General features: G+C 54.1%; 4 protein-coding genes across 4 annotated transcripts in view; 1 reads left to right on the top strand and 3 right to left on the bottom strand.

Annotated features, from left to right (window-relative positions):
* Positions 1–27,513, bottom strand: part of TSPEAR (thrombospondin type laminin G domain and EAR repeats) — a 158,443-nt gene that overhangs the window by 108,645 nt on the left and 22,285 nt on the right. The gene's annotated exons all lie outside the window — the stretch shown is intronic.
* Positions 5,525–6,535, top strand: LOC124526246 (keratin-associated protein 10-7-like). The gene has a single exon (XM_047099110.1). It carries the CDS (start codon positions 5,525–5,527, stop codon positions 6,533–6,535), a length of 1,011 nt encoding a protein of 336 aa, XP_046955066.1.
* Positions 9,915–10,412, bottom strand: LOC124526256 (keratin-associated protein 12-1-like). Its single transcript, XM_047099124.1, has 2 exons — positions 10,350–10,412; positions 9,915–10,202 (listed from the first exon to the last, which is right to left on the bottom strand). Exons 1-2 carry the CDS (start codon positions 10,410–10,412, stop codon positions 9,915–9,917), a joined length of 351 nt encoding a protein of 116 aa, XP_046955080.1.
* On the bottom strand, positions 25,779–26,402 carry LOC124526510 (keratin-associated protein 12-1-like). Its single transcript, XM_047099525.1, has 3 exons — positions 26,307–26,402; positions 25,965–26,090; positions 25,779–25,856 (listed from the first exon to the last, which is right to left on the bottom strand). Exons 1-3 carry the CDS (start codon positions 26,400–26,402, stop codon positions 25,779–25,781), a joined length of 300 nt encoding a protein of 99 aa, XP_046955481.1.

Raw genomic sequence — 27,513 nt, forward strand, 5'->3', positions numbered from 1 at the left:
GAGCAGTGGCGGGAGAGGAACCACACGGGGCGGGGTGGCCTGGAGGCTCCCATCCCGGTTGAGGGTTGGAGAGAAACACGCAGCACTCTTAGAAACTTCCGGAAGATCAGGACACTCCCTTCGCTCCTCAGAGCCCCAGCCGTCAGCTCTGCACGAAGAAGGATACGTTTGCTTGTGCAGAGCACATACCGCCAACGAATACCCCGCTCTCCAGAGCCTCGCGTAAACACGGGAACACCGAAGGTCTCCAAACACGTAAGGAAAGCGTAAGTGTGGAAGAGAAGCAAATCTCTGAACTAACGGTCAAGCGGACACTGAAGTAAGGGAGAGGCTACCACTTCCTAAAGTAAGAACAGGATGCTTATGAAAGACAGAAAGACAGACAGACAGACTGACAGAGGGAGGGAGGGAGGGAAGAAGGACGGAAATACTTGGGACTTCTTGGAAGCTAAAAGCACGACACTCCAGATAAAAGGAGACATAAGAGTGTGTGCAGTAGAGCGTGTGGGTAAAAGCTAATTCTGGAAGGATCTGCACAGAACGCGATACAGAAGGACAGAGCGAGGAAGGTCCGAAGAGCTCAGGACACGAGGAGGGCAAACGCAGCCGGCCAGCATCCGTGGCCCTGAGCAGAGCGGAAGGGGATGGATCGAACCCCAGTCACGGAAGAAAGTCATGGCATAAAAGTTGCACAAACGTGCCTGGAGCCAGAAGACGCCGTGAGGAGCAAGACGACACGAGGCGATGAAAGCATTACGGTAACCCGAGGTGGCAGGGGCCAGGAGGGGGAAGTTTCTACAAGGTTCTAGCAAGAGAAAAGACTAGAAAATAGAGGAACCTCTGGCCCTGCCCCACTCACCACAGAGGACGGCTTTTAAACAACAGGAGCCCGGAAAGTTCACTGCCCATGAACCTCCTAAACTTCTGCTCAGCGATCTCCGGCAAGACGGAAATGGCCCGGGCTCTTCACGTGTCCACAGAACGTTCACGGATACTATCCGTGCCTGGGACCCAGCGGGAATCCCGAGGCACCTGCCGTGACACCACCATCCGTCACCTCCGAAGCAGAAACTCACCCACCTGCAGTCTGTCAAGCCTTTCCTAGGGAGGCCTGGCCTTACGGTGGTGGTAGGACAGTCCCGAAAACACGGTAGCCTAAACAAGAGCGTGTGGAACAGTATTACCGACAAAGCCTCACCTCCCCTGGTGCGTGGCTTCCGGGACAGAGGTTAAGTGTTCCCCTCAACACTCTAGAAAAAAATACTTGAAAAAACAAAATTTTTTTAAATTTATTTTTTAATGTTTATTTATTTTTGAGAGAGAGTGTGTGTGTGAGTGTGCGTGGGGGACGGAGAGAGAGGGAGACACAGAGTCTTGAGCGGGCTCCAGGCTCTGAGCTGTCAGCACAGAGCCCGTACGCGGGGCTTGAACTCACAAACAGTGAGATCAGACCTGAGCTGACACTTAACCGACTGAGCCACACAGCTGTCCCTCAAAAAACAAAGTAAGAAAGAGTAGGAGTGGCTCAGTCGGTTGAGCGTCCGACTCTTGATTTGGGCTCAGGTCATCATCCCAGGGTCGTGAGATCGAGCCCATGTCAGGCTCTGCACTGACAGCACAGAGCCTGCTTGAGGTTCTCTCTCCCTCTCTCGCTGTCCCTCCCCTGCTTGTGCCCTTACTCTCTCTCTCTCTTTCTAAAATAAACATGAAAAAAATTTTAATAAAAGTATCAGTAAAATGTTACAAGTTCTGGCAAGTTTACTAACAATAAACTTTAAAATGGACAGAAGAATATGCTCACTGATTCAGAGATATTTGTTTCTAAGCATAAAAAAAGTAGTATATGAGTATATTTATCCTAAAATTAGAAAATGTAAATGAAGGGGCGCCTGGGGGGCTCAGTTAGTTAAGCGTCCGACTTCGGCTCAGGTCAGGATCTCATGATTCGTAAGTTGAAGCCCCACGTCGGGCTCTGTGCTGACAGCTCAGAGCCTGGAGCCGCTTCAGATTCTGTGTCTCCCTCACTCTCTGCCCCTCCTCCCCCTTCTCGCTCCCTCTCTCTCAAAAATAAACAAACATTAAAAAAAAGAAAATGTAAATGAAATATACCAAGTTCTAGAAATTATAAGTTGCCTGTATTGACTAACAAGATGAAAACTGTAATACAACGATATCCAAAGAAGATCTTGAAAAGATATGTAAAGGTCTCATCTTCAAAAGGCATAGACTCGGTAAGGTTGCCTACCGCCAGCCTTCAACACAGAGGCCTTTCCTGTTACATTCACAACATTGCAGAGCTTAGAAAAAGCCAGAGGTCTTCTGGGTTTATTTAACACGCCTGGTAAAACTCTGATGCCAAAACCTCTCTCTAGAGGGAGGGAGACAGAGAAACTGACTGTAACCCAGGCTCACCTAAGAATACAAAGTAAGAAATTCCAAAGCGTTAGCTCATCCAATACGGAGCTGCCCGACAAGAGTAAAAAGTCGAGTCAATGTCCGAATGCAAGTTAGAAATATGATCAATGTTGCTGGAGAGTGGGAGCAGAAAAGCCATTAGAATTCCTCCCAACAGATGAACACATACACACACACAATCCGACTCATTCTTTACTCAAAAGCCCAAAGCAAAACTCTTGGCAAACTGGGAAGACAAAGAAACCACGTAAGTTCAACCAAATTCCACCACAAAGCCATGAACGTCGGCCTGGCCACACGCTCCGTCACGCACTCTGGTTCCCCCCTGGAGTGAGGCAGGAGGGTCTGCTGTCAGGGCTCGGGCTGTACCAGGCATCCCAGCTGGTGCCATGACAGCAAAATAAACAGAACGCATGCGCTTGGAAAGGAAGACACGAAACGTGAATCCCTTGCCACTGACGTGGCTGTCTGCGCCACAGCCTTCCGGACTCTCGCTCACTGCTGGCGCCTCCGTGCCTGCGAGCCAGGACCCAGCTCGCTGCCCTTCTGTCCCCACTCAGATGCCCAGAGCTTTTCTTCCTGTTTTCAGAAATCATGTGATCATTCGATCTCCCACTGACCCTGGCCTGCCGGCACCAGCCTGAGGCCCCCAACCCACAGTGGCCTGTCTCAGAGAGGGGTCCGGACCTGGGTCAGGGTGCCAGCAACCCTGAGGAGGTGTGGTTGAAGCAGGGGCAGTTGAATGATGCTGTGACCGTCCAGAGAAGGGAGAAGCAGGCAGTGTATGGGCCAAGGGAAAGGGCATCACACACAGGGACGTGGGCCACAAATCAGAAGCAGAAGAGGAGGATGAGCCCCAACACCTGTTAGACTGAGCCGGACCCCAGAAGCAGCTGTGGGCAGAGTAGAGGAAGTCATCAAACCGGCACCAGGGCCTGTCCCCAAAGCCAGCGTCAGCCTCCCCCGACCCCACTGGCCTCAAGCCCGCGTTCCCTCCCCATTCCCACTCACAAAACCCCAGGCTTTGGGGGCCAGGCCTGGGGGCTTGACCAGGGGGCATGAGAGATGTATCCAGAATTGTGGGCTCTTGAACTTCCCACCCACCATTGAGTGGTTCACTTCTCCAGCATTTTTGCATCTGTGAAAGTGGGTCCCCGAGGGGCGCCTCACACAGTGGCTGACCTCAGAAGCTGCCCGCCCTGTGTGTGTCTACACAGGAAAGCACCGGAACACCCTGTAGTACCAGGTGGTTATTCGTATTTCCCATAGCAACACTGCATTCTTCCGTTCAGGGGAGTGGATTAAATGCATGGTTCTCCCACAACCCCTAGAAGGCCTACAGAAAGGATATCTCAAACATTATAAGGAAAACTAAATCAAAATAGTATAAAAGCAAGAAGGAAGCTCGGGATTTTTTTTATGTTTGTAGAAAAGAGACGCAGATGGAAACAGATTTGTATATAAATTGGAACAGGACCTCAATGCCCCAGAAGTTTTTCATTCATAAAATCAAATGAACTGACACCATTGAGCAGGCCTTGCCTGATGTCCAATGAAACAGACGTGTAAGACTCAGCGGAAAGCATGGAGACACCTGTACCATAATCAGAGTTGCGGAGAACACATCTCCTTCACATCACAAGATGAAATCAAGCTGCTATGAACAAGAAATAATCAGGTGATGATGTTTGAAAACTGTAAGCTTGTAAATAATGCCAAATAATAGGCTAGAAATGGCTAAAGACTGAAACGTGGTCCAAAACATAAAACCAAGAGAGTCAAGAGGGCAAATGACAAACATAAGGAAAATGGGAGAAAAGTTGAGAGATAGAAAGGCTGGTTCCAGGGGTGCCTGTGTGGCTCAGTCAGTTAAGCGTCCAACTTTGGCTCAGGTCACGATCTCCTGGTTCACAAGTTTGAGCCTGTGTCAGGCTCTGCGTTGACAACTCAGAGCCTGGAGCATATTTTGGATTGTGTGTGTGTGTGTGTGTGTGTGTCTCTCTCTTTCCCTCCCCTGCTCATTTTCTGTCTCTATCTCTCTCAAAAATAAATAAACATTAAATTTTTTTTTTAAATGGCTGGTTCCAGAAGGTCTGATGTCTAACTGGAGCACAAAAAGAGAGACAAGGAAAGATGAGATATTTTTTTCAGTTGTACACAAACATTTCCTGAAGTGAGCCTTCGCACTGAAATGCTCGATGAGTTCCAACCATACAAAGTTCAGAACTACAATAAAAAGAAAACCAAGTGCTCCTCAAGTATAAAACAAAAGAGAGAAATAAAAGGTGAATAAACAATGGCAGCACAAGAGAATGGAAACGTACCTTTGAGGCTTTCAGGAAACAAGCAGTTAAAAATCTGAATTCTATACCCAGCCAAACTATCATAAATTGCTGCATTTCAGACATGAAAAAAGTCCTAAAATATAAAACCGACCACCACATGTAAAAATGTTTTTGATCTTCTAACATAGCCAAATGAAAATGGAAAAAAGAAGTCCAGAATGTATCGCGAAATATAACAAGGGGCCTCTGAGTTAGTCACGGAGGATGAAGAGGAGCTGAGACTGAGCCTGTCGGGGGGCATGGAAACACTGCTCCTGACACAGGCACAGGGTGGTTACTTAGCTTTCTGTGAGCCAGTCCTCTGCATTTTATAAGGTGAGTTGCACTTTATCAGACTTCAAAGGAATTTTAAAATATTTAAAGCAGTTCCAAACAGGGAGCTGTAACCAGAATTCATCACTTTGGAGAAGGGCTCCCCTCTAACCTCACTCAGGAAAACCTGCCCCAAATATTTTCCACAAGTTTTCTGGAACCAAACAATGAACATGTGGGAAAACAGAGTCCTGCAACAGACTCACAAGACGACTGAGGAAAATCCAATCGTAGAAAATAAAGCAGTGCTAATGAGGGCTTACCCTGCAAGCAGGTCTCAGACCAACAAGGAAGGAGGCGTGTGAGCCGTCGGCTGGGACAACACGCAGCCGGGAGGTATAAAAGCCGACAGACGGCCGGAGCTCCTCACACACACACACACACAGACACACACACACACACTCACACACACACTCACACGCACTCCCTCCTGCAGCCCCACCGCCCCCGCCATGGCCGCGTCCACCCTGTCCGTCTGCTCCAGCGACCTGAGCTATGGCAGCCGCGTCTGCCTGCCCGGGGCCTCGGACTCCTGCCCCGACTCCTCCTGGCAGGTGGACGACTGCCCAGAGAGCTGCTGCGAGCCCCCGTGCTGCGCCCCGGCCCCCTGCCTGACCCTCCTGTGCGGCCCCTGCCAGTCGGCCCGCACTGGCTCCTGCTGCCGGCCAGCCTGTGGCCCCTCCTCCTCCTGCCAGGAATACTGCTACACCCCTGTGTGCTGCAAGCCTGTATGCTGCACCCCTGTGTGCTGTGAGGACTCCCCCTGCACAACCTCTTCATGCTGCCAGCCGTCCTGCTGCACCTCCTCCCCCTGTCAGGAAGACTGCTGCACCCCTGTGTGCTGTAAGCCCGTCTGCTGCACCCCTGTGTGCTGCAAGCCTGTCTGCTGCACCCCTGTGTGCTGTGAGGACTCCCCCTGCACAACCTCTTCATGCTGCCGGCCCAGCCCCTGCTGCAGACCCTCCTCCTGCGTGTCCCTGCTCTGCTGCCCCGTGTGCAGGCCCGCCTGCTGCACCCCTGTGTGCTGTAAGCCCGTCTGCTGCACCCCTGTCTGCTGCAAGCCCGTCTGCTGCACCCCTGTGTGCTGTGAGGACTCCCCCTGCACAACCTCTTTGTGCTGCCAGCCGTCCTGTGGCCCCTCCTCCCCCTGCCAGGGAGACTGCTGCACCCCTGCGTGCTGCAAGCCCGTCTGCTGCACCCCTGTCTGCTGCAAGCCCGTCTGCTGCACCCCTGTCTGCTGCGAGGACTCCCCCTGCTCAGCCCCCTCCTGCTGCCAGCCCAGCCCCTGCTGCAGACCCTCCTCCAGTGTATCCCTGCTCTGCCGCCCCGCGTGCCCCCGCCCCGCCTGCTGCGCCCCTGCCTCCTCCTGCTGCCGCCCGGCCTCCTGCGTGTCCCTGCTCTGCCGCCCCGCGTGCCCCCGCCCTGCCTGCTGCGGCCCTGTCTCGGGCCAGCGCTGCTGCTGACCGGCTCCAGCTTCTGCCTCTAGAGCTGCTATCTTTGCTCCAGAGCACAGACGTCCTCTCTCAGGAGCCCCGGAACCCCTCTGGGGGCGCCAGGACGCCCCTGCCCCTCGGTGGACGCACAGCTGCTGACTCCTGGGGATCCGGACATGCCCGGCTTCCCTTTCTGCAAAGACAGGTCCCTCAACGGGGGGGTGGGGGGGCTGCTGCACCCTGGGGCCCTCCCCTGAAGGCTGGTTGCTCTCATTCCGGGTGACAAAGGCCACTGCTATCATCAATAAAATGTCTGGATCATGAAACAGAGATGGCTGTGTTGTTCCCTCTCCTCTGAGCCCAGAGACCACGCCAACGCGGGCAGCGTTTGCTCTGCCTGGTGGAAGCAAGCGACAAAGACGTAGCCTCCAAGTCCAAGTTCAAAGCCCCCGAAAGAGGAGATCTGCACGCGGACGCCGTCCGCATACTCCACTTCCCTTCCCACCCCGCGTCCCCACCCTCCTCCCCGGGAAGAGCCAGGCCTTCCCCGGGCTGGGCCCGGCACGTGAGTGCGGCTGCAGAAGCCTCGCACCCTGAGTGGGCCTTGGGCCCTGCCCACGCCTGGCCCCCTGCCCGTGCAGGTTAAAGGTGAGCTGGGGCAGCACGACCCTACCTGGTGGGAACCCGAGGGCCCAGTAACACCGCGCTGACGCCCTTGGAGAGAGGCGTCCACACACAGGAATGCCTGCGTGCTGGTCTGGGCACGAGGGCTGACGCTCTGAAGCACCAGCAGATTCCCGCGGGCCCCAGGAGGGGTGCAGGGGTCGGTTCAGGCATCACGCATTCTGCTCGAGGTGTCAGGCCTGATTGAGGAGACAGGGAGCTAAACGCTGCCTTGTGAACAAATCCTCAGGACAGTGGAAGAGGACGAGCCTGCAGTCTCAGTGGACCACTAGCACTAGAGAGGGTCAGCGAGCACCGGCCAGACCCACGAGGTCAGCATCGGGCTCCCTATTTGTCCCTCGTGCCAGGGACAGACGGAAGAGGCCCTCGGGAGCAGAACAGCAGAGGCCGGCAGCCGGGAGAGGGGGGTACCTCCTCGCAGAGGCTGGCTCTCCCCACCCCCTCCCAGGGAAGCAGAGACAGAGCAAAATCCCCAGGGGCCTGTGAAGAGAAAGGGGCTGGATCGTTACCTGCCTTGACTCCTAAATCCCTCAGTTTCCCCACATTTATTCAAAACCTCATCCATTCGAATTTTAAGAAAAATTCCACCATTTGCACAGATAGACGGGCAGATAGGATTCCTCACAGCACAGAGTGAGAGACGTGAGGAAGTTCCGCCTCATCGGGAACCAAAAAGAGTGCAGCGCACGGATGTTGACTCACGTGGAAACCAGCAACGCACAACCCACAACGGTGCCAGGATAGGGCATGGGAGGGAGGGGCTGGGCCCCTGCAGGACGTGCCCCCGCCCCCACCCCTGCCCCGTGGCACAAGAACATCCAGGACTTTCTGATGGCTCCCCGGGAAAGTCGGTCACAGCTGCAGAAGGCGGGGCCGGCCACCCTGAGGCCAAGGTGCTCCTGGCTGGGGCGTCTACATGGTCAGCTGGACTGCTCCCAGATGGGGCATCTACACGGTCAGCCAGACTGTTCACAGAGGGGCGTCTACACAGTCAGTAGGACTAGTCCCAGCTAGAACATCTACATGGTCAGTGGACTGCTCCCAGACAGGGCGTCTACACGGTCGGCCAGACTAGACTGCTCCCAGACGGGGCATCTACATAGCCAGACTGCTCCCAGATAGACATCTACATGGTCAATCAGACTAGACTGCTCACATTCGGGGTATCTACACGGCCAGCCGGACTAGACTGCTCCCAGACGGGGCATCTACACGGTCAGCCAGACAGCTCTCAGACAGAACGTCTACACCGTCAGCGGGACGACTCCCAGCTAGAGCGTCTACACCGTCAGTGGGGACCGCTGCCCAGGAGAGAACGAGTCGGAGGTGATGGCTGTCGTTACCGTTGGAAGTTTCTTGAACGCCGTTCACGGTGCAGCATGTTCTGGGACCCTCCAGATCTCGGGGGAGCCCGTCTGTGGGCAACTCCCGACCCCAGACACCCCGTCACCCGTCGGGCCCGAGACCAGGACGGTCGCCCCCTCCGAGGCGTCACTGAGGACACTGGGAGGGCCTCCCCGCTGCCTGGTGGGTGGGCCCGTGGCCCTGGGGTCCTGGAGGGAGGGTGTGTGCAAAACGAGGGCCAGACGCAACGACTGAGCACCTGTGACGGTGAGACAGTGGCTGGCGGTGGGGTCCGAACCGGACCAAGGACGAGGAAGGGCTGCGAACGGCCGGTGCTCTGAGAGCCGCTCCTGAATTTCACATCCTCTATGATCCCGTGACCTCACGATAAGGGAAGTTTCCAGATATGTGTCCGTTGCAGGAAGGACCCCCTTGATGGTGTTCCTCTTACACTATTTCTCGGTTCCCAAACAGCTTCCCCCCTGGCACCCCGGTGTGCCTCGGCTTCCTTGTGCCGACCACCACGCCCTCTCTGCGCGTCTCCCGCCTGTCCCTGGGATGACACCGGCCCACCTGGCTACTCCAGGGCGTCTCCCGTTGCGAGACCCTCCGTGCACCCCGTCTGGGAAGCTGCCTCGCCCGTAGGGCTGCGGTCGCTGATTCCGGGCATGGGGACGCGGACATCTCCGGGGCCCACGGAAGTTACCCACAAAGCCCTGTGCCCCCGGACGTTTGCAGGAGGAGCTGCACTCTGTATGGAGCGGACAGTTTTAATGGTTAGACCGGGGTGGGCTCGCGTAGTAATTGCCGAGCAGGGGACTTTTAACCTCACAAAGTCAGAGGGTCGCCCTGGGTCCCGCCCAGAGCTGAGTGAGAACTGACCTCACGTTCAAGGGACACAGGAAGCCCTGGGGGCCCGTCGGGCTGAGCTAGGACTGCCCACGCGCCCAAGGGGCTGCCTTTGAGTGGTCAGTCCCCTGGGCACAGCCATCTGGTCCCCTGTGGCTTCTCTGCAGAAGGAGCTTTCCAGAAGCCTGGGAGCGAGCCCTGGAGGAAGCAGTTTGGGGAAAGCACTAAAGAGAGACAGCACACACGCGGGTGGGCTTCACATGCGCTCTGGGATTTATTAGAGCTCGGTGCTGGCGGCTGCAGAGCCTGGGCGCTTGCACCAGCCGGGGTGGGTGCCGTGTGGACGACCCGGGCTGGGGTCGGGGGACGCCGGGGGTGACTCTGTCCGCTTGGTTAGTGGGGATCAGGCGGCTTTGCTGTAAGATGGTCTAGTCGGGTCCAGAAGGTCTCAGGTGGACGAGGTCTGCCTGCCGGGAGTTCAGACAGCAGCTGCTTCTGGCCCCACGGAGGAGGGGTCCCAGGAGGCCATGGGCTAGCCGCAGTTAGGGGTGCCGCAGGGAACAGGCCTGAGGACCAGGGTGGGGCAGGAGGGCCGGCAGCACCCGGAGGACTGGCAGGAGGGGGTCACACACACAATGGGCTTGCAGCTCACGGGCAGGTACACAACAGGCTTGCAGCTCACGGGCACGCGGCAGGACGCCTGGCAGGAGCTGGGCACATAGCAGGACGCCTGGCAGGAGCTGGGCACACAGCAGGACGCCTGGCAGGAGCTGGGCACATAGCAGGACGCCTGGCAGGAGCTGGGCACATAGCAGGACGCCTGGCAGGAGCTGGGCACATAGCAGGACGTCTGGCAGGAGCTGGGCACATAGCAGGACGCCTGGCAGGAGCTGGGCACATAGGTCGGCTGGCAGGAGCTGGGCACGTAGCAGGTCGGCTGGCAGGAGCTGGGCACATAGCAGGACGCCTGGCAGGAGCTGGGCACACAGCAGGCCGGCTGGCAGCCAGTGGAGCTGCTGGTGTGGCACATGGCGACGTAGGGCTGGAGTGGAGTCAGGGTGGAAAACGGGGCTGGTCTGGAGCCTCCTTCCCCAGGCGGCTTTTATACCCAGGCTGTGGCGTCCTGGCAACAAGCCACACAGGTGCCCTCCTCCTGGTTGCCTGCTTGTTTCCTTCCTCTTCCTCCTGTGTGCGTCTCTTCCTGGAGGTTCTGCGGGAAGTGACTCAGTTCAGGAAACTCTGTCTCAGCCCCCAGGCTCCCTGTGACCCAGCGGCCCTGCGATTTCTGGATTCAGACCCCAGGCTGGATGGCCAAGGACCGTCAGCAGGGACAGGGGACTCCACATCAGGACGTTCAAGGTCCTCCCCAAGTTTATACACCCTGCCCCCTGTCCACACTAGTACCATCCCAGTCACCAGACCCGGGGTGGGGGGACGGGGTGAGGGGGTGGGGGCGGTCCCCCGTTTTGATTTGGAAACTCGGTGATCTACAACGCCTTCCCCCCTGGCCAGGGCCAAGCGGCTGGGCTCCTCATCGGGGAGAGCTGTAGCCACGTTATTGCAAGAATAACAATGAGGGAGTCCCAGCTTTGTGCCGAGTGTTGTGCTAAGCATCTCACATGGATCGTCTCATAACTGATTAGTTATCGGTCCCTGCCACCATTCGAGGGGCAGGTGTGCCCCACTTACACGGATGTGCAATTAGGTTTGGAAGGATTCTGTGCTGTGTGCACGTTCTCACTGGGGCAGCCAAGCAGCAGGAATTGGAAGCTGCTGGGTTTCACTCTGGAGTCCGTGGTCCTCACCATTGGGCCAAATTATGCTGGGGCTTTGGGGGGTTTCTGAGTTTCTTGGAGCTGTTAGGTAGAAGCATATCTATTAGGTAGAAGGTATCTATTTTTTTAATAGATCAAATTTGGGTATTTTGTCCATTATTCAAAACATTCTTGTGCTTCAGTATCATTCTCTTCTCCTTCTTGTGTTGAACTTGCTTGTCGTTCGACTTCCCGATATTGTCCCAGGGACCCTCTTCGTTTTTCATAATTCTGTTCTCTCTTCTTCGGATTGGATGATTCCTCCCGACGTGTCTTCAAGTTGACATTGTCTTTCTTCTTCTGTCGGCCCAGGACTGGGATGCCCGGACCCCCAGCTGCACGGTCTGAACCCGTCCGCCCGCACCTAAAGATGAGCATCCACGCCGCTCTCGTCCACGCTTCCCGCTGCTCCTGGAGCACGCCCATCCTGCAGCAGTGTCGTTAACACTCCCACGGCTGCCTCTGCTTGGAACACCGCCTCCCGACCCCTCCACATCTCCCAGGAGCCAGCTCAGCGTCGCCTCCACACAGAGGCCCCCAACCACCCACCAACACCCCATTACTCTCTACCTGCTGAGCCTGCTTTCCTTTCTGGGACTCGGCCCTCTCTGTAATTATTTCAGGCGTTGATTTGTACGCACTCATGTATCCATTGCCCCGGAAGGCCCGTGAGGCTAGGACATCTCTATAGCCAGCACAAAGTATATGTCTGTTGCACGAACAAATCGATGATTACATAGATGGCTATAAGGCAGAAGTCGGTCACCTTTCTATAAATGGAAGACAGTAAATGTTTCAGCCTCTGCAGTGACGTGGTCGGTCTCATAACCACTTCACATTACAGCGCGAGCCCTAGACGGCACGTAAGCAAACGAGCATGGCCGTTTCCAATAAAACTTTATTTGCCAAACAGGCGGCAGGCCACCTTTGTCCCACAGACTTCTCTGCTCCCCAGTTTGCAGATCCCTACTTTAATGTTTTCCCGTGCAAAATAAAAGCTCAAAACACATTGCCCCAAAGCCTCCGCTGACGGCAAAAAGGAATAAAGGCTCGGCGCTGAGTCGAACCGGTGGCGCTCCGGGCACAGTATCGGCCTGGAGAAGTGACACGGACCCCAAGTAAAGTCGAACCAGGACGTCCTGTTTACAGAAGAAGAAACTGGCCTCTAAGCTAAACTTAATTTACAGCGGAGCGTCACACGGGGGAGGGCGTCTCAGGACAAGAGGGTGTTGGGGAAACGTGGCGGAAACAGCCATGAGGAAGTCCACAGCTGTGCCTCTGGGTGGCCAGGACGCCCACGGCCCGGTATAAAGGCGGCCCAGGCAAGGAGCCTCCAGACGTCCCCGCCCTCCTCCCTCCCGGACACCGGCCGAGCCCCACGCCAACATGTGCCACACCAGCTGCTCCGCGGGCTGCCAGGCTTCCTGCGGCTCCTCCGGCCCCGGCCAGGCGTCCTGCTGTGTGCCCGTGAGCTGCAAGCCCGTGTGCGTGCCCGTGAGCTGCAGACTCGCCGTGTGCGTGCCCGTGAGCTGCAGGCCCGAGTGTGTGCCTTCCTGCCAGTCCTCCACGTGCGTGCCCGTGAGCTGCAGACCCACCGTGTGCGTGCCCGTGAGCTGCAGGCCCGAGTGTGTGTCCTCCTGCCAGTCCTCCGTGTGCGTGCCCGTGAGCTGCAGGCCCGAGTGTGTGCCCTCCTGCCAGTCCTCCGTGTGCGTGCCCGTGAGCTGCAAGCCCGAGTGTGTGCCCTCCTGCCAGTCCTCCGTGTGCGTGCCCGTGAGCTGCAGACCCACCGTGTGCGTGCCCCTGAGCTGCAGACCCGCCGTGTGCGTGCCCGTGAGCTGCAGACCCGAGTGTGTGCCCTCCTGCCGGCCCTCCTGCCCCACCCTGGTCTGCAGACCCGTGTGCTGTAGCTCCCCGTGCTGCTCCTGACCAGGGGTCTCCTAACACCTGCTCCGGCGGCAGACGGGGCCCCACCCGTGCCCCTCCGGTGAGGACCAAGTCTTCGCCCGGCCTCCGGTTCTGCGCGTGGCAGGTCAAACATTCCCGATGAACCGTCTGAACCCTGGGGCGAGGACGGAGCAGGACGAGCCGGATCCCCCTGTGACCCTGCGTGTCTCCGCCAGGGTCCTTCTCTGTCTCCGGCAGGGAACCCAGCCCGTGTGAGCCCAATAAATCGTGCCTTCCTGAGGCAGCTTGCCCCTGTCTTATTTTCACAGACTTTGAAGTTCTTTCCTCGACGGCATATACAAACCATAAGCGCGGCCGCCCCTCCTCCAAGAGCCCCCTTTCCAACAGCTCAGCTGGAGGTGGGGGCTCCTCGGAGGCCGCCGGGGGCGGTGCCATCCACACACCCACCACCGAGACTCACACTGCAGGAGGGGAAGTGCAGGGGTAACCCGCCCCGCTGAACAGGGGCCGGGAATCGGGCCGGGCGCCGGGCCTGACGTGGTGCTTCGAGGATCGCTACAACAGGGAGGGCGGGGAAGCTCGCACAAACCCACCCCCACTACAAAGGGGAGTCTGACCATCCCGGGGAGGAGCAGCCGGAAATGAGGAGGCCTCGCCCTCCAAGACCGAAGGCCCACGGGCCTGCTCGGGACTGACCCGGGGCCAGGACGACAGAGCCCTCCTGCCCCTGACTCGGCCTGGCCGGCACGGCCGCAGGAGCAGCAGCGGTCACTGGGGGGAGGCAGGCATGTGGAGGGTCCCCTCCGCGGGCGGGGCACACAGGGGCTGCTGGAAACTTAGGGCAGAGCAAGAACTCTGCGCCTCCAGCCCTCGCCCTGGGCACACGGCACTGGAAGCCCAGCACGAAGGAATCCGAAGTCTTAGTACCTTGAAGGTCATCGCAAGAACAGCAACGCCCAAGCCAAGGTCAACGTCTGAGCAGGCTGATCGAAACTTACCGCCCACCACCCTGGTGACCTGACAGAAGAGACTCACCCGTTTCCGGGAAGAAACACTGGGTATGTCCCTTTCAATTAATACAGGATACCTGATATTCAATCAAACATTTGAAGACATATTTTTAAAAAGCAAGGAAAAAGCTCAATCCATTTTCTAAGAACAAAGCAATCAACAAAACTAGACTCAAAAATGACACAGATGTTGGAGCTATCAGACAGAAACATTAAAATAATGATGTTGAGCAAAATGAGTTGGAGAAAGACAAATACTGTATGATCTCACTTATATGTGAATTCTAAAACACAAACCAAAGGAAAGAAAACAAAACAAAACGAGGTGATAAATACAGAGAAGATACTGATGTTTTCCAGGGGTGGGGGGTGAAATGGGTATGGGGTCAAAAGATACAAATTTCAAGTTACAAAATTAAAAAGTCCTCAGGATGTAATGTATAGCATGGTGACTATAAAAAAAAAAGTGTTTATATTTAAAGAAATTAGGGAGAGAAATGTAAATATGAAAACAGAGTAAATGTAATAAACTAGAAGAAATAGACTTGAGGGAAACAAAGAGAACTTCGAGAAATCAAAACAGTCAAGTGATGGAAATTAAAAACTCCGTGGACAACTTAAAACAGAATATTAGACACAGCTAAAGAGAGAATTAGAAAAATCAGAAGGCGGGTCCAAAGAAAGCATCCAGCATGCAGCAAAAGAGAGTCAAAGTGGCAAATAGGTAAGAGATGTTAAGAGATGCAAATATTTATGGAGGACATGTGTGGTAAATCCATAAATAAAAGCATGAGAATGAGAATATTAAATTTAGGATGATAATTACCTGTGGGGTGGAGTGAAGCACTGAATTGTGTGGTGCAAAGAAGGCTTCTAATTAATTAACTAACTGTGAATAATACATAAATTGGGTTCTTGGACCCAATTTTCATATAGGTGTGAGAAGGCTTCCCCACACCTCCAACAAACAGTGCTCTGGGACACCCTCCCAAGGTGTCTTGGAATTCAACTCAGTTCTGACACTACCTACTTGGAGACAGTGTCAGATCCCACAGGTTAATGGCTCAGTCCTAGAGACTGACCCCCACACCACTTCAGATGCCTGCAGCAAGCTGAGCTTGTCACCTGTGTTTCTGACCAGCCAGCTCCAGATCAGAGGTCCTTGGGTTCAACTGATTTGTTCAGAGCAGCTCACGGAACTCAGAAACAGCCAGATGGAAGGATGTGGAGGGTAAGGCGTGAGGAGAGCACGTGGAGCTTCCATGCCCTCCACGCTCACCATATCACAATATAAAAAAGATCAGATGGAAAACCCAAAAGATTCCACCAAAACACTCTTAGAACTGATCCATGAATTCAGCAAAGTTGCAGTATATAAAATCAATGCACAGAAATTGGTTGCATTCCTACACACCAATAATGTAGCAACAAAAAGAGAAATTAAGGAATCAATCCCATTTACAATTACACCAAAAACCATAAAATACTAGGAATAAACCTAACCAAAGAGGTGAGAAATCTATACACTGAAAACTATAGAAAGCTTATGAAAGAAATTGAAGACACAAAAAAATGGAAAAATATTCCATGCTGATGGATTAACAAATATTGTTAAAATGTCAATACTACCTAAAGCAATCTACACATGCAATGCAATCCTTATCAAAATAACACCAGCATTCTTCATAGAGCTAGAACAAACAATCCTAAAATTTGTATGGAACCAGAAAAGACCCCGAATAGCCAAAGCAATCTTGAAAAAGAAAACCAAAGCAGGAGGCAACACAATCCCGGACTTCAAGCTGTATCACAAATCTGTAATCATCAAGACAGTATGGTACTGGCACAAAAACAGACACTCAGATCAATGGAACAGACTAGAGAACCCAGAAATGGACCCACAAACGTATAGCCAACTATTCTTTGACAAAGCCGGAAAGAATATCCAATGGAATAAAGACAGTCTCTTCATGCAGAAGAATGAACCTGGACACTTTCTTACACCATACACAAAAATAAACTCAAAATGGATGAAAGACCTAAACATAAGACAGGAAGCCATCAAAATCCTAGAGGAGAAAACAGGCAGCAACCTCTTTGACCTCGGCTGTAGCAACTGCTTACTCACATCTCTGGAGGCAAGGGAAACAAAAGCAAAATTGAATTATTGGGACCTCATCAAAATAAAAAGCTTTTGCACAGTGAAGGAAACAATCAGCAAAACTAAAAGGCAACCGACAGAATGGGAGAAGATATTTGCAAACAACATATCGGATAAAGGATTAGTATCCAAAAATCTATAAAGAACGTATCAAACTCAACACCCAAAAAACAAATGATCCAGTGAAGAAATGGGCAAAAGACATGAACAGACATTTTTCCAAAGAAGACATCCAGATGGCCAATAGACACATGAAAAAATGCTCCACATCACTCATCATCAGGGAAATAGAAATCAAAACCACAATGAGATATACTCGGCAATCAAAAAAAAAAATGAAATCCTTCCATTTGCCACAATGTGGATGGAACTAGAGTGTATTATGCTAAGTGAAATTAGAGAAAGGCAAATATCATATGACTTCACCCATATGAGAAATTTAAGATACTAAACAGATGAACGTAAGGAAAGGGAAGCAAAAATAATATAAAAACAGGGAGGGGGACAAAACATAAGAGACTCTTAAATATAGAGAACAGAGAGGGTTGCTGGAGGGGCTGTGGGGGGGGATGGCTAAATGGGTAAAGGGCATTAAGGAAGACACTTGGAATGAGCACTGGGCGTTCTACATAGGGGGTGAATCACTGGAATCTACTCCTGAAATCATTGTTGCACTATATGCTAACTAACTTGGATGTAAATTTAAAAATGAATAAAAATAAACAAAATATGTAAATAAAACCCAATTAGGAAGACCAGTAGGAACACTGCATTCATGTGAGCAGAACATTACTACCTTTTATGTGCTTCTGTACGTGGAGGCATTGCTTGTTAGTTAGTTGGACTTTTTTGTATAGAGAATACTTTTCAGGGACGCCTGGGTGGCTCAGTCAGTTAAGCATCTGACTTCAGCTCAGGTCATGATCTCACGGTTCGTGAGTTCGAGCCCCGCGTCGGGCTCTGCACTGACAAATGAGACTGTTTGCAGCCTGCGAGGCAGAGCGCGTGGGGCTGGCTGCCGTGCTGCCCTCACTGCTGCGCCCGGGATGTTGGGCCAGAGCCATGAGGGAGCACTCCTGGGTCAGCGCCACCGCGGGGAGACCGGCACCAAGCTGGCACGGGGTACGGCGGAGCCCGGCTGGGCCGTTCCCCTCGGCTCCCTGGGCCGGCGCTTTCTGCCACCAATCCGCCCTTGGCCGAGAGCAGCGCGGCCTTCTCGTCTGAGCACGGCGCCTACGGGCTCCTTGGCCAGTGTCCCGAGCAGCGCCTGTGGCCATCAGCACCTCGGGGCTGTGGTGCTCCTGGCGCGTTTCCCTTGGGGACGGAGAGGAGCAGGACACGCCGTAGGGCCCTTCCCTGGCCCTGACACCACATCCGCCCCGGGGCCCGGGGTGGACGGCTGTGTGCCATCAGGCCGGGTGAAGGTGCCGCTGCAGACAGAACACAGGAGGCCGCGGAGGGACGTGTGCCAGGAGCAGGTGCACCGTGCTGTGCGCTCACAGCCGCTCCCTGTTCTCAGCTTCTCCCGGCGGGCCGGGCCTCCTTCCCCTTCCCCTCACTTGCAGGGTGGCCCAGCGCCCCCATCCACGAGGCACGGCAGCATCAAGAGCCCCGCTGCACGGGTGGCCGGAGCTGGGTTTGAGCGGCAGCCCTGCCATCTACAGACTGTCACCTGGGACAGCCCCTCCGCAGCCTCCGCGTCCCCATCTGTGACGGGGGTGCTTGCCAGTGCCCGGCTCCGGAGGCCGTCGTGGGTGCTCAGCGAGACGCCGTGCGCCGTGAGCTCAACGCCAGTCCTGGCGCACCTCTCCAGAGGCACACACCTGCAGTCCGGGCTTTTCAGAGTCGACACAACTACAGAAGCGGAAGCGTGAGCTCGCGACGCAGACGCGAAACGCGTGAGCGCACACGTCCGTGCGGGCAAAGTGCCACAGACACAGCAGCCGCCCGAGAACCTCACGCCGTAGAAATCCCACCACAGACGTTGAATACGTGAGCTTCAAACGGGTGAAACTAAAAGATGAAACAAGAAACACGAAAGAGGAAGAAAGTTCCGTTTTTTTTTTTAAGATCCGTGCACTCGGGAGAACCAAATGTAACCTCTAAAGCTAAAACGGGTGAAACCACTGAAGCGAAATCCCTCTGCGTGGAGAGACGGCGGGGCGGGTGCACTGCCACGGGCTGCCACGAGCCACAGCGCTGAGCTGCAGGGACCCCGTGAGGACAAAGCGTGGCCCGGAGACTTGGAAGATAGACGGAGAAGGTCCGGTAGTCGATGAATTGCTCTTCCAGAGGAAGAGACCAGAGAGAACTAGGGGCAGAAGCTGTCTTCTAGGGACGACAAAGGACGTCCTCAGGTCCCAAAGAGCAGCACAGGCAAGTGCGAGAGACCCAAGTCCCCCCCACATGACGAGCACCGGGAGTTCTCAGGACAGAATGTGCTGGAAGCAGCCAGAGAACAGCCCAGCTTGCCCACGGGGAGCGGCTGCAGTGGGCTCCATAGCTGCCCACGAGGAGGCAGTGAGGCAGACGGAAAGGTCCGCGTGCCTCCCTCCACCTCCATGCACGTTCCCGGGCAAGCTCACTCATCAGCAGTGCACACACAGGAGCACCTGCAGGACGCCCCCAGGGAGGAGGACCAGACCCAGGGGGAACCATCGGGGAGGCGGAGCGGGCAGTGACTTAAGAAGTTGGTAGATATGTGGATAAACAAATATTAACTGAGGAGAATAGCAGCAATGCTAATTAGTGGGGTTAGAAAAAATTTAAAGGCAAACCAGAGCCCCGGACAGACGATGCCGGTAAGCTGGAGGGAATCTGCTTTATGTACAGGTGAGAAGGGACATGACTGATGCCAGACCACATGAGGGATGCCCACGGAAATCCTAAGGACCGCCAATCAAAGAATAGAAAGCATAGGAACTTCAGAACCAGAGAAGACAGAAAACAAAAGGAAACTTGTAAAATGTCAACGTGACGGCAGGTAGAAAGGGACTTTGAGAAGCAGCATGGAAAGGTGGGGCAAAGATGATCACAAAATAAGATGATAGAAATATATTCAAATACATTAGTGATCATAATAAATATAAATAGACTAAACTCTCCAGTTAAAAAACAGAGATCGAATCTTTTAGAAACGAAATTCAGCTCTGTGCTATGGTGGTCTAAGTCAGGGTACAGGCGGCACCCCTCCCTCAGGGCAGCGCTGGGCCTCTGCCCAGGTGTCCAAGAGGCTCACTGGACATGGCCACGCTCCTTGCTTGCGCCCCGTCTATGGCAACTCGTGCTGCAACAGCAGGGCTTCGTGGTTGCAGCAGCAACTGGGAGGCCCGCAGGCTGCAGACAGCTGCTGCCTGGTCCTTTACCTAAAAAGGGTGCCAACCCCTGGTCCAGAGCACGCAGACAGACCAACCCCTGGTCTAGAGCACGCAGACAGAAAGGTTGGAAGTGAACAGAGAAAAAGGGACACCCAGCAAACACTAACCCAAAACATCTAGTACAACTATTTTAATAGACAACACGTACTTGAGGGTAGAAAGCACCGTTACTGATGAAGAGAATGTCTCATTGGTGATGATAAAATCCAACTCCCCAGAAAGACAGAATGATCCTGACCTTCTATGTACCACAAAGTATAGCCTCAAATATCAATGTCTGGTGCATTCCAAGGAGGAGTGACAGCTCCTGTCACAGGGAGACTGTGACACACTGTCCTCAAACATGACAGGGGCAAGCAGAAAAAGGACATCAATGGTCAACATATTCAGAATTCGACAAGTGGCAAATGCTTTTCTTTAGCTATAGATGAGACACAGTATTTTGTCTCAAAAACCTCCCAGTACACGGTAAGATAGCGTGTATTTTATTTTCAGGTTAAACATTATATTCATGTATTTCATTGTGGCCTAAAAATCTGAGCTCATGGTGTATATACACTGACTCCTTTATACCTGTCAACAAAGAATTTCAATGAGACTGAAAAAAAACTGGTTTCTGCCACAATGAATGAGGCTCAGCCACAGCAGGTCAGAAATATGAATTTATTGTCGCTGTAAAACAAGGGGCTGGGATTTCCCTGTTGGCTTCCTTCCACTCTACGACATACTGAAAGCATCTGTACTCGGTTTTCCGAAGATTTTCTATGGAGAGTGTCACGGAAATGTTGTTAAAGTTACTCGGTATAGAAATAGCAAAATCATAGGCAGAAATTAATGGAATAGAAAATAATCACACCACACAGATCAACAAAGCCAACGATGATTCTATGAGAAAACAACTATGTGACAAGACTGGCCAGTGGAATAAACAAGAAAGCACAAATAAAGACTACTAGGAAATTAGGGATAAAAAATGCGACAGGACTACAGATATAATGGAGATTTTTTAAATAATGACTATTATGAACAACTTAATCCCAATAAAATCTCTAAAAATATGTAACTTTCCCAAATTAGCCATTTAAAACTTGAATAACTTTGAACCATTAAAGAAATTGACTCAGGGGGCGCCTGGGTGGCTCAGTCAGCTAAGTGTCCAACTTCAGCTCAGGTCGTGATCTCGTGGTCTGTGAGTTCGAGCCCCGTGTCGGGCTCTGCGCTGACAGCTCGGGGCTGGATCCTGCTTCGGAGTCTGTGTCTCCCTCTCTCTCTGCTCCTCCCCCGCTCACATTCTGTCTCTCTCTCAAATATAAATAAACATTAAAAATTTTTTTAATGTTTAAAAGTGTGCACAGTTTATGATGCCTTGTAAATGTTAAAAACCACTAAGGAATATAACACATTGTCCCAGAACATGGGTGAAGAAACACCCTGCAGTGACCACCCCAGCCTCAAGTAGGGTTCCTGTGGGGGGCGCTAGAGAGGTCTTTCTAACCCAGTAAAAGTCTTTTCCCTTCTCTGGACTCTGCCAGCAGCCTTTTCTCACCATGTGCCTCTCACACGGCAAAGTAGCCAAAGGTTCCCAAACCGGCGTCCTGTGTCCTGTGTCCCGCCTACACTGTGAGCTTCACGGAAATTCCCATCAGCCAGTGTGACAAGGGACCCGATAAGCACAGCGCAGTGTGTGAGTGCCATGTGTGTGTGTGTGTGTGCATGTGCATGCATGTGTGTGCCCTTGTGTGCACCTGTGCGTACATGTGTGCCCTGTGTGTGCCCACACGCGTATGTGTGTGTGCCCTTGTGTGCAGCTGGGTGTGTGTGCACATGTGTACGCACACGTGTGTGTCCCGTGAGGTGCGGGTGGCCCTGTGTATGACAGTCCTCCTGCCCTGCCCTCGCCTGCACGCCTGTCCCCTTTGGTGCCCCCACCTGCTGCAGGACATCCATTCCCGGCCTCCAAGTCCTGGAGGAACCACTCCGGTCACATCAAGGAGCCCAGCGAGATCTGTCCCGTCCCAACCCACACCAGCCTCCCCTCTCCACAGACCTCCTTCCTGGGACGGGTGGAAACCCAGCCCACAGGCCCCGTTTCGGACTTGCTCATTTTCTTCCCTTTATCGTGGCTTTGAAGAAAATCGCACTTTCCTGGAGGACCTTTTCCTAATTAATACATTTGTCAGATTTCCATTCTCCTCTTTGGTTTCTCATGTTCTAAAACCTCATTCCTAAGACATGCCTGATGTGGAAAAGCAGCACCAGAGAACAGAGGCGCCGAGTGGCCTGAGGGTCCCATAGGCTCTGAGCAGGCTGAGTGGGGCCTCTGGGGAGGAGCTTCAGGGGGTGCTGTTATGTCACTGTCCGCACCCCATCTCTACTCTGTGGGTTTCACCTCCCACTGCTGGCTGGGGAAACCAGATGCCTCGTGCATGTGTGTGCATGTGTGTATGAGGGATATACACTGGTGTGTGCACGGTGCATACATATATACTGTGTGTGTGTGTGCATACATACATCATATGCAAGTACGTGGGTGCATGTCTACATACATCCGAGTCAACTGGCTCAGTTTACCAAAGTCCCCCAAATTCAAACAATGTAATAGGTTCCAGTCCGTGCAGCTAAAAGGTCGTAAAAGCAGTTCTGCAGCTCTAAGTTTATCACCTGTCCCTAAGGAAGACTAAAGGGGCTGGAAATCTCAGATGGCCAGTAGTGAGACTGCCCTTGGAAGTACTGGTGCCTCCAGGACTCAAAAGCCACATCCACAGAACCAGAAAAGACCCCAAATAGCCAAAGGAATCCTGACAAAGAAAACCAAAGCTGGAGGCATCACAATCCCAGACTTCAAGCTGTATTAGAAAGCTGTCATCATCAAGACAGTATGGTACTGGCACCGAAACAGACACTCTGACCGATGGAACAGAATAGAGAACCCAGACATGGACCCACAAACGAATGGCCAACTAATCTTTGACAAAGCAGGAACAAATATCCAATGGAATAAAGACAGTCTCTTCAGCAAGTGGTGTTGGGAAAACTGGACAGCGACATGCAGAAGAATGAACCTGGACCGCTTTCTTACACAAAAATAAAAATATACAAACATAAACTCAAAATGGATGAAAGACTTAAATACGAGACAGGAAACCATCAAAATGCGAGAGGAGAAAATAGGCAGCAACCTCTTTGACCTCGGCCTCAGCAATTTCTTACTTGACATGTCTCCAGAGACAAGGGAAACAAAAGCAGAAATGAACTATCAGGACCTCATCAAGATAAAAAGCTTCTGCACAGTGAAGGAAACAATCAGCAAAACTAAAAGGCAACCGACAAAATGGAAGAAGATATTTGCAAACGACATGTCAGATAAAGGATTAGTATCCAAAATCTATAAAGAACTTCTCAAACTCAACACCCAAAAAACAAATATCCAGTGAAGAAATGGGCAAAAGACATGAACAGACACTTCTCCAAAGAAGACATCCAGATGACCAACAGACACATGAAAAAATACTCCACGTCACTCATCATCAGGGAAATAGAAATCAAAACCACAATGAGATACCACCTCACACCTGTCAAAACGACCAACATTAACCACTCAGGAAACAACAGGCGTTGGCGAGGATGTGGAGAAAGGGGAACCCTCTTGCACTGCTGGTGGGAATGCAAACTTGTGCAGCCACTCTGGAAACAGTACGGAGGTTCCTCAAAAAGTTGAAAATAGACCTACCCTACGACCCAGTAATCACACTACTGAGTATTTACCCGAAGGATACAAAAAATGCTGATTCAAAGGAGCACACGCATCCCGATATTTATACCAGCACTATTGACAACAGCTAAATTATGGAAAGAGTCCAAATGTCCATCCAGTGACAAATGGATAAAGAAGATGTGATATATATATATATATACATATATATATATATACATATATATACATATATATATATAATGGAATACTACTCAGCAATGAAAAAGAATGAAATCTTGCCATTTGCAACTACATGGATGGAGCTAAAGTGTATTTTGCAAAGTGAAATAAGTCAGTCAGGGAAAGACACATACTGTATGATTTCACTCATATGTAGAAACAAAACAGATGAACACATATGAAGGGGGTGAAGAGAAGAGAGGGAAACAAACCACAGAGACTCTTTAAAAAATTTTTTTTACCATTTATTCATTTTTGAGAGACAGAGAGAGACAGAACATGAGCAGGGGAGGGGCAGAGAGAGAGAGAGGGAGACACAGGATCCGAAGCAGGCTCCAGGCTCTGAGCTGTCAACACAGAGCCCGACAAGGGGCTCAAACCCATGAACCAGGAGATCGTGACCTAAACTGAAGCCAGACAACCAACTGAGCCCCCCAGGCACCCCCACAAGAGACTCTCAATGACAGAGAATGAGCTGGGGGGGAATGGAGGGAGGTGGGTGGGGGAGGAGCTAAGTGGGTGATGGGCGCTGAGGAGGACACTTGTGATGAGCACTGGGTGTTGTATGTAAGGGCTGAATCAAAGAATTCTACTCCTGAAACCAATATTGCACTGTATGTTAACTAAAATTTAAATTAAAAAAAAAAAAGAGCCACATCCAGAGAGCTGACCTGCCTCCCGGCCCCCACTGGCCTCCTCGGGAGCTCAGGGACAACGGGGCCTGGGGGTGGGGTCGGGCAGGATCCAGGTACTGTGACATCTAGTCACCGCAGAGCTGGGTGAGGAGGAAGGACTGAGGCTCCGGAGGCCATCCCTGGGGTGGGAGGGCAGCCAGGCTCCTGTCCGCAGTGCAGGCCTCTCGACCTCAGCTGGGAGCAAAGCCGGGGGGCGGTGGAGGGGGGGGGGGGAGGTGGCGGCAGACTGCACCGCCGGTGGGTCTCAAACGCACCCACTTCTCCAACTCAGAAAATTCATTACAAAACAACCCCCAGAAACCAGGCATGGAGGTGCAGTGGCTGTGGAGACAAGGTGGGTGAGAAGCCGGTGTCCCTGCCTCTCCACCGTCGCCCGGGGCTTGCAGCAGGTGCGCGTTCCCGGGGGGGTGGAGCAGGCGCCCATGCACCTGCCCTCCAGCCTGAGACTCTGCCAGACGGACAGAGAGCCTTGCCGGGGGACGGGCGGTCGGCTGCCCCAGACGGAAAGGTCACAGGTGCCAAAGGAGGGCATGGACAGTCCACGGCCAGACCCTCCGGTCCCCCGTTCCCTCGGCACCCACACCTGCCCATCTACAGGAGCAGGTTTCACCCGAAACAGCCCCAGCATGGAGCAGGCGGGAAGGGTCAAGAGGACACACGACACGACGCGGGACCCGAGAGAAATCCTAGCAACAGTGCTCGGAGCGAAGAAAGCGAGTCCGAGGCCAGGAGTGCAGGACAATACCTTCCGACGTCCCTCAGGGCCCTGCATGAGAAAACACGCGCTTCAGGGCCACGCAGAGGTGACTCCGCTCTCTTTTTTAGAAAGTAGCACACGATTCTAACGGCGGTTTCCCTGAGAAGCCCGGGGTGAATTACCGACGGTGCTCTAGCTGCCACGTTGGGTAGTGGGTTCGTGGGGTTTATTATAATAATAACTGATCATCAATCAATTAACACTGGGCCGCACGTGGACCAGCGACACAAGTGAATCATGAACTGAGGGCCGGAACTGACAGCCAGGGGAAGCAAGAGCAGCCTTGGAAAAGGGCGAGTCGCTGGCCGCGGCCACACGCACCGGGCCACGGATCACGGGGGCCTGAGGCCGGCGGCCACTCCCTCCACCGGGAGCCCCCAGCGCGGACGAGCCGCCTCGAGGAGGGGATTAGCCCTCCCCGCTCCGTAGCGCCGACTCAGTGGGCAGGAAACGTAGAAACAGAGAGACAGGAGTAGAAAGCTGCCTCAGGAAGGCACGATTTATTGGGCTCACACGGGCTGGGTTCCCTGCCGGAGACAGAGAAGGACCCTGGCGGAGACACGCAGGGTCACAGGGGGATCCGGCCCGTCCTGCTCCGTCCTCGCCCCAGGGTTCAGACGGTTCATCGGGAATGTTTGACCTGCCACGCGCAGAACCGGAGGCCGGGCGAAGACTTGGTCCTCACCGGAGGGGCACGGGTGGGGCCCCGTCTGCCGCCGGAGCAGGTGTTAGGAGACCCCTGGTCAGGAGCAGCACGGGGAGCTACAGCACACGGGTCTGCAGACCAGGGTGGGGCAGGAGGGCCGGCAGGAGGGCACACACTCGGGTCTGCAGCTCACGGGCACGCACACGGCGGGTCTGCAGCTCACGGGCACGCACACGGAGGACTGGCAGGAGGGCACACACTCGGGCCTGCAGCTCACGGGCACGCACACGGAGGACTGGCAGGAAGGCACACACTCGGGCCTGCAGCTCACGGGCACGCACACGGCGGGTCTGCAGCTCAGGGGCACGCACACGGTGGGTCTGCAGCTCACGGGCACGCACACGGAGGACTGGCAGGAGGGCACACACTCGGGCTTGCAGCTCACGGGCACGCACACGGAGGACTGGCAGGAGGGCACACACTCGGGTCTGCAGCTCACGGGCACGCACACAGTGGGTCTGCAGCTCACGGGCACGCACACGGAGGACTGGCAGGAGGGCACACACGCGGGCCTGCAGCTCACGGGCACGCACACGGCGAGTCTGCAGCTCACGGGCACGCACACGGGCTTGCAGCTCACGGGCACACAGCAGGACGCCTGGCCGGGGCCGGAGGAGCCGCAGGAAGCCTGGCAGCCCGCGGAGCAGCTGGTGTGGCACATGTTGGCGTGGGGCTCGGCCGGTGTCTGGGAGGGAGGAGGGCGGGGACGTCTGGAGGCTCCTTGCCTGGGCCGCCTTTATACCGGGCCGTGGGCGTCCTGGCAACACGGAACACAACGGTTGTCTTCCTGGTTTGTGCTGCTTCCGGGCCGTCTCCCAGAACTTAGTTTTCTGTTGCACGTGTTTTGTTTGTTTGGCGCTCGCCCGCGTGACTAACTGCCCCTCCCCACGCTCGTGCTGCACTTGGAAACCTGCCCGAGTGTGTTACTGGCGCCTCGTTCCTCACCATTTCACACGAGCTACGTTTGTGTGAATCTGAAAACGCAGACCTCCCGACCTCCCTCTGTGCGCGATGACGTCCCCGAACAGCCTCTGCCCGTCAGGAAGGCTCCGGGGCAGACACAGGGAGATCGAGAGCGTCGGGCTCACGTCCGAGTGTCCCAGAAGCTGGAGGTCACGCGGCGGCCGGTACGCGGGAAGGACACGGTGACCACTGGCCCACAGCACGGGTGTGGACTGAGGGCACGGGTCACGGAGAACTCCTGGTGGGCAGTGACCTCTGATCCTCGTCGTGAGAAAAACCTCATCATTAGAGAAGCAGGCTGCACAAGGCCAGGGCATCCGCTGCACAGGGGTGCGGCCCTACAGGAAGCAGGGGCGTCCCCGGGAAGCGCGTGAGGGCCGGGGGGGCCGCGGATGGACACACAGGGTCACTTGGGACCCGGGTGACGGGCTGAGTCAGCGGTGGGTCCGCCTCTCCTCCCTGGGGCTCTCGCCTGACGTCTCGGGCCTGAAAGCCGGCCCGGAGGAGCACTCCCCACCCTCCTCGGGGCTCTGGCCTGTGAACTCCAGAGAGCGCCTTTGGATGACCTCCATACCTTTCCCACAAAGAATCCAAGGTCTCTCCTGCCACCTGCATGCCCCCCGCCCCACCGACAGTGAGAACACCCCGAGAACTTGATGGCGTTTCTGAAAACGCTTCTGCAGGAGGCTGCTGAATCACAAGACTCAGGACCGGTTTACGAGAATTTTCTGGCGCACGGCCTCAAAGATGGACACACAGCTCAGGGAGGTGCAGGCACCCCCACAGAGGCACACACATCCGGGCCCAGA

This window comes from Lynx rufus, unplaced genomic scaffold (genome assembly GCF_022079265.1).
Source record: "Lynx rufus isolate CCGP_SWC_20201006 ecotype Redwood Valley unplaced genomic scaffold, mLynRuf1.p SCAF_5, whole genome shotgun sequence".
Taxonomy (NCBI): Eukaryota; Metazoa; Chordata; class Mammalia; order Carnivora; family Felidae; genus Lynx; species Lynx rufus.